This window comes from Centroberyx affinis, unplaced genomic scaffold, assembly GCF_046629955.1.
Source record: "Centroberyx affinis isolate AG114_WGS23_722 - 3 ecotype Tasmania unplaced genomic scaffold, CSIRO-AGI_Caff_v1 ptg001421l_1, whole genome shotgun sequence".
NCBI classification, from domain to species: domain Eukaryota; kingdom Metazoa; phylum Chordata; class Actinopteri; order Beryciformes; family Berycidae; genus Centroberyx; species Centroberyx affinis.
In genome coordinates this window covers 237,775-250,706 of record NW_027279898.1, presented here as the reverse complement: position 1 = coordinate 250,706, position 12,932 = coordinate 237,775, and the positions used below count along the sequence as shown (strand labels likewise).

Sequence of the window (12,932 nt, the reverse complement as noted above, 5' to 3'; positions counted from 1 at the left end):
GTGACTTTGGAAGCAGCCTGTAACTGCAGCCTGTAACTAATGTAGACTGCTGAGTTCTCTTGCCCACCCCCAAGCCATATGGTATATTAGCATGGTATGAACCAGAGATATGGAGAGCTTCGATTTACCACCCACAACTGTATCAGTTTTACATAAAAATCAATTTTGTCAAAAAAATGATGATTTCATTTGTGTGGTTGATACTGAATGTGGGCTAGTTAGGTACAGCTGAGGACAGTAGTGTTTAGTGAAGCTAGTGCGCCCTCTGGCGGCAGGAGGTTGCTGCTATATTTTTGACGTTTCCGTCTCCGGCAGACATATTGCTTTCAGGAGCAAATTCTGGAAAGCTAGAAGAGAGAAAGGATTTAAAATCGATTCATTTCTACACGACGTGAGGCACACCCATCGTATAGGACACAATGGGTAAGATATTGAATAACCTGAGAGTACAGATTTGCGTTCAAGTGGTAAAACATTTAACCCAATCGTCGGGAGTCATGGTTATCAAATCCTATGTCCCTGTTGTTTAGCTAGCTAAGTTAACTAGCCAGCTAGGTAATGTTGCTACGTAGCGCTAGCTGACTAGCTAATTAGCTAACGTTAATTATCTTATTTCATCAAAATGTCTAGTCTTACACAAATGTGTCATCTAACATCAGATGTCATACAAATTGTATTAACATAATTTCAGACTAAAGAACTGTCAGGACATTTCAATTAGCCAACTTAACGTAAGTTAACGTTCAACCACGTTAGCAATGCGCTAGCCTCGATATGTGCCGTTCTTTCTCGGAGAGTCGCGTCAACTCTATTCAAAAATCTGTCACGTTAATGTTGCCTTGACTATCGACAAAAGTACATACCTGGTATAACACGATTCCAGACCTTCTCTTAATTGTTAGGTTCCACCTTTCAATTCGGCATTCATCCAATACACGAAGCAGTAATTATTTTAAATCAAAAAACTACTTTTTGAATTGGTTCGCCTGTTATTCCCTCTAACTCCTCTTGCTAAAATACGGTGTTGATGGCGTTAGCGAGCAATGTGATCATTTCCAAAAAAAATGTATTTATTGAAATAAAATGCTGTTTGGTGAAGTACTTGCATGCCGAATTCAAGTGCCTCTCACCGACTCAGAAAATACTTTTATGCCATCTTCTACCTTTACCCATAAGCAGACACAACATCTAATCGTCAGATTTTTTAAATGGAGTTTGGCACATCTGGGCTAGCAACGCGCATGCAGTTGCTAGTGCTAATGTTAGCCAACGTTAGCTAGCTCAGCTGAAGTCAGCCCCCGATAGTTTGGGTGGTAATGAAGTTATTTGAATGCTTCTTTTCTTATTTGAATGTTTTGGCAACAGTTCAGTGAACTAACCGATTGTGAAATGGAAGAATTTTAGGCAGCCAGCTAACGTAAGCAATGAGTAATATCATTAGCATATCTGACAGCGCACTCATAAGCCAGCGTGGGCGTTTGTTGACATGTGACACGAATGTGCCCCATGCTTGCTAGACTTTAGTCAAAGGTTATGATTTAGAGTAACGTTGCTGCTTAGTTATAGGGCACCCAAGATTAAATTAATGAACGAGGACCAGTGACAGTCTTCAATATTCAGTCTTACTCCACAGCCGGGGTCTTGACAAGTTCCTCAAATTAATTGTAAATGTCAGCCGGAAATGATTACACCCAGAAATCGCGCTGTACTGCATACTTCACAAATCATTGTCTTTTAGTAGTGCAGTAGGAACCCCCCTCCCTTCCTTCCAGGCTCCATTAGTTTTTAGTACCAGACAGGTGTCCTTGACTTGAGCCACCTTTGGTGTTTGACTTGCCACAAAAAGCCGGCCGCTGTGCCTCACTTAATCAGACCACACTAATTTCCTCCAACATTCTGCTCTCCCACATCTTGAACCTCTTTGCTGTAGGTAGAGGCCCCTCTGAAATGACAGTGTAGGCATGTGCTCTCAGCAGGACTGTTTCTGCGGTACACAGCCCCAGCACTGAGGCCAAACAGCAGTCAGTCTGGACTCCAGTTCACACACTACAGAGATTACAGCAAACAGGGCACATAAGAGAGATCATCCAGCCCCAACCTGTGTTTGTGCACCGCGCACGCCTGTGGCTTTACCATCTGGACGCATTACACACATGCATAGGCTGTTTATGAGAGTGGTCATACTGATGCCCTCAAACCATAATATGACCTTAATTTGCACCACTTGTTCTAATATTTAACCTCACAAACCCCTGCTGCTAGGTTGGGATGCTTTTGGCATTGAGGGTTGGCACCATTCTGGCTGGTGGCAGGTTGCAGTGTGTTGTCCCCACCTCTCTCTTTCTCCCCCTCTGTTGCCCTGGGTGACTCAGGGATCTGCCCAATGCCCTGTTCTGGTGGCATGACTGCACAAATGCTGAGAATGGGCAGTTTGTCCTGTGTGGGCTCCAATTTATGCTCACTCTGCGATTTGACGCCACTGAATAAATACGTTTGTTCTGCCCGCCAGCTGACTGGTTGAAGAATAGCTTAGCACTGTGTGTGTGTGTGTGTGTGTGTGTGTGTGTGTGTGTGAGTGAGAGTGTGTATTTTTAGGCTATGCTGTCCAGCTCAGTTTCTATGAGCTTGTTTATACAAGGCTTATGTATATATAGACCTATGAACCCGCTGTTTCATCATCATGACCTATTATTAGTCTGAGATGTCAAGAGAAACAAACACGCACACTTTCTCTCTCAATCGTCCACTCACTCCCTCGTCCACATGCACACCTCAAGTGCAAGTGTCTGTACCCTGATGTTCGTCTGTACCCGTGCCCCCATAGAGCCGTCAGCCAGTCCGGCCAAGGATAACTACAGGATGAACCGCTACAAGAACAAAGCCCTGAACCCAGAAGAGATGAGGCGCAGGAGAGAGGAGGAGGGCATCCAGCTCAGGAAACAGAAGCGAGAACAACAGGTATTAGACTGAACCGACCCATCCCAGTTGCTCTATCCTCTATCCTCCTCTTACAGCTTACCGTTGTTAACGTGTATCATTGAATAGTCTAGATAGTCTAATAGAGTTGACTGTGTCTTTGTAATCACAGCTCTTCAAGAGGAGAAACGTGGACATTCTCAATGAAGAGGCAGCCATGTTTGAGAGTCCGCTGGTGGACTCGTATCTCACCTCCCCTGTAACAGTGAGTCTCCGTTCTCTGGATACCATTCACACACCAAACAAACGCATGCAACAGAAAGATTCACCAAAGCAAATCGGGGGCAAATGTAATTAAGAGACGGCACACACAGATAAACACCCAAAGAGAATAGTTTCCTTCATATGGCATTTCAGTTTTGGGTGTCAGCCTGTGGGTTGGGAATGTTGGAATCTGTCCTGGGTGGCTCCAGTGTTTTGATTGCTTGTGGTTGCGTTGTTTCAGGAAGGAGTCATCACCAGAGACATGGTGGAGATGCTTTTCTCAGAGGACCCAGAGCTCCAGCTCACCACAACACAAAAGTTCAGAAAATTACTTTCCAAAGGTACGTTTTTATTCACTGTTGCTCTAGACAGTAAGTAATGTGTGGTTGTGAGGCCACTACAACAAAAACTAAAATATCTTACCTTTTCTTTTGTCTGGTGAAATTTTAGAGCCCAACCCACCGATTGATGAAGTTATAAACACGCCCGGGGTAGTGGAGAGGTTTGTCGAGTTCCTGAAGAAGAGCGTCAACTGCACATTACAGGTTAGATCACAAAAACACTTCCATCTGCTGTGCTTACACATTTCTGATCTGCTTCCACGCACCTGACCTGTACACATGGTCCAAAATTTACCATCTGTCAAGTGCCAAATGCTGGTAAAATTTGTCTTTTCATGAATAAATCAATAAGGGTCACGCACCACACTGACGGGTGTCCTTTTGGACCATATGATATGCATTTCTCGGTAATATATGGTCTTTGCCTGTTCTCAAATGTCCCTGCTGGCCACCGCACACTCTGTCTGACAGTGAGCCAATCAATCAATCAAAGCAAACCAACAGCTCTGTATCAAACAGGCTCTTCACTGGTTGCCTGTTTCACTGCTCTACACAAAGCGGTAACATCTAAATGTCTTTTTCTCTGCTGCCTTGACAGTTAAAGGATGACGGTACCCAGCTTCAGTCTCTCTCCAGCTGCCCCACTAGTTTGAAAAATGCAATGAAATGAGCGTGGAGGGGGAGTGGTTGTCAAATCTATCTCGTTATGTAGAGTCTAACTAAAGTAAGACACTACGAAACATTCGGTGACGTTCTCCTGCTTTTGATTTTTTAACCCCAGAAAAACTGTCAATTTAGCGCCTAAAACATTGTCAGTTCAACATTTGCACTTGTATGTGGAGGTAATGCCTTCAAGAGTGCCTACCTGCCTGCAGTCATTTGCAACAAACCTAATGACAGCTTACATATTTAAGTTTCTACAAAATATATTCTAAGATTAATTTATCCTGAAGTATTTTCTTTGGGCCTATATTTTATGTAGGCATTTGTGCAAGCTAACACTTTTCATTGTCAAGTCAACCCTGATTGTGGGTTTGGCAAAATAACTTTTTTTGTTGTTGTCTGCGTATCTGATTTTCCACTCTGACTGATGGAATGTAGCCGGTATTAGGACAGCCTGCCAAACATTAAGACACTGAAAGTCTGCAAGGCACTGAAATGGGAAAGAGGTTTATAATAGCATGAATAACAGCAGGTAGTGCAGTGTTTTCCACAAGAGACTATATGTCTAGATAGCTGAATACTGTAATTGTAATTTGTCATTTTAATTTTCAATTTGGGATATTCTCCTCAATGTGATCACTGTATTGATGGTAGGATGCTTGTAGTTATGCATCAGACAGACTTATCTATCTCCACACAAGGTTTTTCGGGCTCTGCCAGTGCAGGAGCTTTGCACTTGGTCCATCTCCAATCCGACCGTCTGTCTCCCTGTGTGAAAACAAATGTGCAACTTGTGATCCAAACTTCTCACATGTTTTTAATGTTGTGTGATAGACAGTAATTTGACGCTTTATAGTTGTCAGAGATATGCAAAGTTGGCCAACACTCAGATATTAGATGAACATGAGTGCAATGCCACTTATTGATGTTGCTTCTACCTGCCAGTTTGATCTCACACGGCACTGACAGTTGTCAAGGACGATTAATTAATCAATAACCGCTGACAGTGGCATATTGAAATGAAATCACAGTTAAAGTAAACGTGCATTGTCTGCAGCTTTTTGTTAAGTTGTTCTATACTGTGTTCCAGTTTACTGCCGATTCATCTACAGTATGTAATACCTATTGAGTGGCTTCTTATGTACCAATGCTCAACACAACAGCTCTTAGAAAGAAAGAAAGAAACCATACAGTTTTTGACATAAACACCGTAAAATACTCAATAATTAAGATGTGTATTTTGAATGGAGTCAAGGTGTCAGTGCATGAATAGACACCCAAAATAAAGCTGGCTATTTGATTTGCTTATGGAAAACACTGCGATCTGCTGCGTAACCAACAAAAAGATTTTTTTTTTATAACTAATTTCTGTATACATGGTACCTCCATCTTTACATTTTAGTTTTAAATCGTCACCATGTTTTTCTGACACATGTTCCCACTTTGTCCTCCCGCAGTTTGAAGCAGCCTGGGCACTGACCAACATAGCGTCTGGCACGTCCATGCAGACAAAGACGGTGATCGAAGCTGGAGCCGTGCCGATCTTCATTGAACTCCTTAACTCTGACTTTGAGGATGTCCAGGAACAGGTAATGCAACAGTTAGATTGGCGTTGTGGAGTTGTGTTTATCTCGGGCGTTCTCTCTAACAGCTTGCCTTGCACTCGATACGTTCGTGCCCCAAAGGTTAATGAAGTTCTGTATCTTTCTGTTTTCTGCAGGCTGTGTGGGCCTTGGGTAATATTGCCGGGGATAGTGCTGTGTGCAGGGACTATGTGCTGAACTGCAACATCCTTCCACCACTATTAATGTAAGTCCACTCTCCTCGCCTGTTTAGAGGTATCACTTATTCAGGCCTCTAGCTGTTCAGCTTATAAAACATTTCTGACTAATGTAATTTCATCTCATGCGCTGAGCCTCGCTCTTGTTTCAGGCTTCTGACCAAATCCACTAGACTGACCATGACTAGGAATGCGGTGTGGGCTCTGTCTAACCTCTGTAGAGGAAAAAACCCTCCACCTGTCTTTGAAAAGGTACAGTTTAACCTCATGATGTCAACACCAAAAGATTGCTCTCGTTTGACAAATAGCAGAGGCCTATTTGCTTTCAAAAGTTCCACATTTTGGAATATTTTTTAAGCACTGTTGTCAAACCACAAAACATCTATAACTGCTAATTATAGTTCTGTCTAAATATCCGTATAAGTCTACATGATGTATCTTAGCATACCACCCCATCACCACTACTATGTTGGTTTCTTAAAGATGTTCTGCATGCAGACATTTTGCTAGAGATCTGTAGTCTGAGTGCCAGTTTTCAGTCTAGGGAGCTGATTTAAACTGGACATGAATTTATTCGGTAGGCATAACAAAATTGATGTCAGCATGTGTGACTGGACTGGAATAGTAGTTTGGAATGATTCTTCATCTAAGGTTATCATGCATATTGTTGAAAATCCTCCTGTTCCTCTTGTTTTAATTTTCAATGCCCATGAGAAAGTTAGATTTGTTCTTAAGCCCTGCCCAGCCTCATCTTTTTCACTTGGTGTTTGTGTGTGATTCAAAGGGGTGGTGTTGTTCTCACAGAGCTGATGCTGTTTACATGTGTTGTGTCTGTGTTTGTCTAGGTGTCGCCCTGTCTGCCAGTACTATCCAGGCTTTTATTTAGCAGTGACCCAGACTTGCTGGCAGACGCCTGCTGGGCCCTGTCCTACCTCTCAGACGGCCCCAATGACAAGATCCAGGCCGTCATCGACTCTGGCGTCTGCAGGCGCCTCGTAGAATTACTCATGTGAGTCCACATTGTACTCTATGTTTGTCATCTCAGTTATAGTAAGCTTGGCCTGTAAGGTATTCATGTCTCCAATGAACCCTCCTTTCTGCAGGCACACTGACTATAAGGTGGCCTCGCCTGCCTTGAGAGCTGTAGGAAACATTGTCACTGGAGATGACATCCAAACACAGGTGAGAGTGTATTAAACAGAGGTGTGTTTACATGATCGTCAAACCTTTTTTCGTCCCAGACAGCAGGGGCATCTCGCCCATCGATCGTGGGTAGATTATGTCCACCCGAAAAACAAAAAAGGTCAAAACAGTAATATTACAAACAAGCAAACAATACTGTGGCGGTGCGCCACAGATCGCCCTGTGTAAGGGAAACACTGGTTAGGGTGAGTGAATGAGTAACTCAAGAACACACATAATTAGCATTATAATATCTAATATAATTGTCATGAAAATATCTAAACACATTTACCCTATTGTAAGGTGGGCGATTACACAATTGTGCCTACCCTAAATTTTTCCTTGCATGACGCCCCCGTCAGAGAGGTTACATGACATGGAGTAGCACATTGAAATGGCTGCAATATCTTGTTTGCTTAGTCTAGAACCTTATATAAATGGCATTATAAGGCTTATACCCCCCTGTGTTGCTGTGTATAGGTGGTGTTGAACTGCTCAGCCCTGCCCTGCCTGCTGCACCTCCTCAGCAGTGCTAAAGAGTCCATCCGCAAAGAGGCATGCTGGACTATCTCCAACATCACAGCAGGAAACAGAGCGCAGATACAGGTGACACACACAAACACACACAGACAAAGCTCATAGCTGAAAAGCAGTCTGTATTTAATTTAGATTGGATGAAACCTTATTATTATTATTATCCCTGTAGGGAAATAAGGTCATTGCAGCAAAGGAAATGGGATACAACAGATGAAATAGAATCTGAATAAGATTTGATTTGATATAGTTAATTCATCTACTGAGGGGGAAATTGAATAAAAAAAAGTGAATTTCCCACAGCTGCAACCCTGCTGTTTTTGGTTTGTTAATTTGTTGTTTTTTTCTCTCGCCTCCCAGACGGTGATTGACGCCAACATCTTCCCGGTGCTGATTGACATCCTGCAGAAAGCCGAGTTCAGGACCAGGAAAGAGGCGGCCTGGGCCATCACCAACGCCACCTCCGGGGGAACGCCAGAACAGATCAGGTCAGACTGAAACTCGCAAGACTTCATGCCCTCCACTAATGACGAGATTGGATCGGACAAGATCGCCTCTCCTCTGTTTGTTTCATTGGCTAGTTAATCATGTCAAATGTCACATCATTCAGGTCAACTAACGGAACTAGTCAGGTGAAGTTGTCACAAGGTCAGGCTTTCCCTCAGTTATGGACTATAGGACGTATGAATTTTAATAGTATATAATTTACTAAATGGATAAGACGAGACTTCAAAGGCCCCATGGAGAAATTGCGTTGTTGCAGCAGCAAATTTAATAGAATACAGCAAAGAATAGAGCATAAGTCAGTTATATGAACATGTGCAACTGACAATTTCAATTTCACTGGAACATGTTAATCATAATGTATGAATGAAAAGTATGAGGAAGAAGGTATGGATTACAACATTAAGAGAGCATGCGAAATAACAGCAGTAGAACTTACTGAGACAGAATATGGACGATATGAGAATATATCAAAAAATAGGTATGTAATGTGCATTGCTAGCTGTCCCCTTTATGAAAAACTTTGGATGGAGGAACCATATGTACAGAAAAATTACATTTTGCAAAGCGCATGTGTATTATTGTCTATACTCGGTATCACCATCAATATCATAACATTTTTATGGAAGGAGGTAGCATATGTCCAGAAAATGTCATATGTGCCAACTCAAATACAGAGAATGTATAGAAATGTGTACAAACCAGGGACAATGCAAGCAAATGTCATATAGATTAGTCCAGGGAAAAACCATCCAGGGAGAGTAAAACAACTATAAGTGTGTCGTTTTGTATGCTAAATCAATATCTATCAACTATCAATGAACAGATTTGGTTTAATTTAAATGTTTAAGATTGGGGGTGGGGAGGATATTGACATTTTTCCTCTTCGTCATATCTTTTTATGAGGCCGGACGTCCTAGCTTAGCATACTTGCATTCTAAAAATTTCCTCATGGTCACAGAGAGACTAGATGGGAGCTATACTTGGCGTGTGAATGTGTGTGTTAGCTCACTGGGAAATACTTATCCAGATTGAATTACAGTGGAACGTCACAAGACACTTATGACTAAATACATTCCAGATGACTGGATTCTGTTTCCCCTCTTGAATTGCCTGTGCTGTGTGTTTGTGTGTGTGTGTGTGTGTGTGTGTGTGTGTGTGTGTAGGTATCTGGTGAACCTGGGCTGTATCAAGCCACTGTGTGACCTGCTGACAGTGATGGACTCTAAGATCGTGCAGGTAGCTCTGAACGGCCTGGAGAACATCCTGAGGCTGGGAGAGCAGGAGGCCAAGCAGGAGAACAACGGCACCGGAGTCAATCCCTACTGCAGCCTCATCGAGGAGGCCTATGGTACATGCAATACACACACACACACACACACACACACACACACACACACACACACACACACACACACACACACACACACACACACACACACACACATACTCTATGGGAATGTCTTCACTGATGTTTATCAAGGGTTTGACTGGTATTTGAAGGCTGATACCAGTGTAGTACTGGTGATTCTATGCAGTAAATATGTAACAGACTACATTACTGTATATTAGGGATTGGACGATATATATATCGAAATTCAAATTCAGATTCATTTTTCTGCCCTACAATACGTATTGTCACATTGTTGTATTGCGATATAATACAACAATGTGACAATACGTATTGTAGGGCAGAAAAATGAATCTGAATGAATGTGATATTAGCTCCATTTTATTCTGCTGTGGTAATCACAAATGAGACAGCTTGCCCATCACAATTTCACAAGCTCTCAATCCAAATGATATTATTTGATTTATGTAATGACATTTATTTATTACATTACATCATGGTTGTATTGAATCGTGAAACCCATGTCACGCATCGAATCGTGAGATAAGCATATTGTGCCATCCCTTCATTATATCCATCATGTTGGACATAGACAACATTGACTGTTCTATATCTGTTTTTTAATAAAAGGCCAATTTCTGTCTGATATATTGGTGTGACACTTATTCATTCCCCACCCAGGCCTGGACAAGATCGAGTTCCTCCAGAGCCACGACAACCAGGAGATCTACCAGAAGGCCTTCGACCTGATCGAGCACTACTTCGGGGTGGAGGAGGAGGACGCCAGCCTGGCCCCTCAGGTGGACCAGGCCAACCAGCAGTTCCTGTTCCCCCAGCAGGAGGCTCCCATGGAGGGCTTCCAGCTATAACTCGGCACCCGCGCCCCTCCTCCTCCTCCAAAATACACCATTTACCGTTCACCGCTCCATCTCACGGAGGGCCCCCAGATACCCGAGTCGTACCTCCATGCCCTCTTCCCCTTTACTGATCTACCACTATTCCACACCTGAATACACCCCCCCCCCCCCCCCCCCCTCGCCTCTCCCTTCCTCCCAACCAGTGGTCTGGCTTTTTTCTAGCAGTGCAGACTCATCAGTCACCCGGCCGAGCGGAGAGCGGCGCACAAACTCCATTACGGTTATTAGAGGAAATAATCACCTCAGAGCCCAAAGTGTGAGTCGGCCCTGGCTTAAAACGCACATAAAGACATCTTCCTGCCATTTGATACCCACAAGATTTCTTTCTTTGGCAGGGGCGATGGTTTCTCGGTTAATACCTTTATATCTATTTTCACTTTGGATTTTCTTTCTCTTTCTTTTTTTTTTTCCAATATGGGACATTCCTGTTTTGAGGATTTACCCATGCAAGCCCATGCAAAGTCCGTGGGTCAGGGTGCATGAGGTGAAACATGCCCAGCTCATGATGTCAGTCTGACTTAGTGCAATTATAAAAAAAAAAAAAAAAAAATTCAACTTATCATATTTTGCCCATTTTTGTTTTATGCTTAGTTATTTCCCTAACCCTTATTTATCTGCTCCTTTTTTTTTTAGCGTTTGTTCTGATTTTTTTTTCCCATTTTTTTCTGGAGAGTACTTGGTTTGCTACCAAGAGGCTCCATGATCTCTAGACTTAGGGCTGGTCTCTGCTAATCTCTTCATAATAAAAAGAAACCATCTGCATCCAGGATCCAGAGGCTACACTATCCCACGGTGGAGTTTCTATCAGACACATGGAACTCCACCAAATGTCAAGGGCTTTCTAAAGCCCTGAGTCTGATGCCCAAGCTAAGAGGTGTGAATTTATTTATTTTCCATCTAGCAATGGGTTTTTTTTTGCCTCTTGTTTTTGAAGACTGGGTCAAATTATGGGTTTTGGGGTGGGTGGGGGTGGGAGGAAGCGTACAGATTCAAGAAAACAGAATTGTCTGGGCTTAGGCTCTGAATGGGATATTGGAAAGGGAATTGGGTTATTGAAAGATATATAAAAATGAAATTATGCAGGTTTCGAGGGTGGTATAGTTAGAGATCTAATGTTCGTCGTGTGCTGTGTTATTAATAACAATACATTTGAATTATGAAGTGATCTAACTATTAAATGAGGCATAGCTGGGGGGTCGGAGGGGGAGAGGGCCAGCAGCAGCAAACCAAACTTATTTTTCTATTCAAACGCATACCGACAAATAGTGGCTTATGTAGATTTGGCTTTCAAGGGATTGCATCGATTCAAAGCGGGGCAGATCGTCTCTCGAGGTTCATGGGTGTCATGGAAATGTCACGAGACAAGACCCAAAATGTATATTTTTGATTTTTTTCTTATTCCATTGAAGCCCGGTGTAAATAGGTTGCTGCTGGTTTGCTAGGCCCCACGCTTCCCCCCCCCAGTGTATGCGGTAGGGTTTTTGCATGGTGTTTTATGACCCTACCTACAGTCACAGAGTATCCCTGGCTAAACACAGACAGTTGGCACAGAGAGATGGAGAACAGTGTGAAGAAACGCCATAATACATTGCTATACACTGCTAAATGTTCCTTGCTGCAGCAGGAGGAAGGAACTGGGCCATGACTAGTTGGTTTGGTATTTAACAGTGACAGTGTAGTGACGGTGGTGGTGTCTTGTATAGCGGTAGAGTTGATATCTAACCTTTGGCATTCTGTGTCACTGTATTGTGAGGAATGGGAATGACAACCGATAATGATGTTGCATGGGTCCATTGTGATATGTATAGGTATTGATGTATATAGCCTATCCTTCTCTGCCTGACTAGGAAAGTGTATGACACCTCTTTTTTCCTTTTCTCATGGGTCTAGCAACAGCCGGGGTTTGGCTGGGGATATGTCTCTCAGACAAGTGACAAGCCTAACCGCAACAGAAATTCTAGTGAAGAGATATATATATTTGCACACACACTTCATGCACACTTGCATACAACACCAGCAGACACTGTACACACACCTCACACAGATGAGTGGCTAGTAGCAAGTGGAAATTGTTTCCATAATCTTTGGAATGAGAGTAGTAGTTTTGTTTTTCTTTTTTATTACAATTTTTGCTTTTCTCCAAAGGTTGAAAAATTACCTTTTTTTTTTTTTGATTCAGTGCACTTGCTATTTTTTCTTAATTTGTGGAAATGGTGCACTATTGCACAAAGCAATGCCATTTTGATTCTGTTGATGGAGACTACTAAAATGACAATGAAAATTGAAAGATTTTTGTTCTTGTATCCAAAACTTGGTGCACACCAAGGTCTTATGGAAACAGTTTTCAGTTCCTAGCCACATGACTTAAGATGGTTTGAATTTCCCCTGTAAACCCTGATCTTGGATCAGCTTTGCCTCCCACTGATCCCCAGCTGAACCAGCAGGCCCTGGGGAGGCCATGCTGATCTTGGAGCAGTGTT

General features: G+C 42.7%; 1 protein-coding gene across 1 annotated transcript; it reads left to right on the top strand.

Moving 5' to 3' along the window:
- Positions 1-308: 308 nt before the first annotated feature.
- kpna6 (karyopherin alpha 6 (importin alpha 7)) lies at positions 309-11,394 on the top strand. The gene is made up of 14 exons (XM_071526515.1): positions 309-423; positions 2,825-2,958; positions 3,089-3,181; positions 3,422-3,521; positions 3,631-3,725; positions 5,642-5,773; positions 5,905-5,993; positions 6,117-6,216; positions 6,810-6,973; positions 7,068-7,146; positions 7,627-7,752; positions 8,041-8,168; positions 9,351-9,535; positions 10,217-11,394. The coding sequence occupies exons 1-14, from the start codon at positions 420-422 to the stop codon at positions 10,402-10,404; spliced, it is 1,617 nt and encodes a 538-aa protein (XP_071382616.1). The 5' UTR covers positions 309-419; the 3' UTR covers positions 10,405-11,394.
- The last annotated feature ends 1,538 nt before the right edge of the window (positions 11,395-12,932 follow it).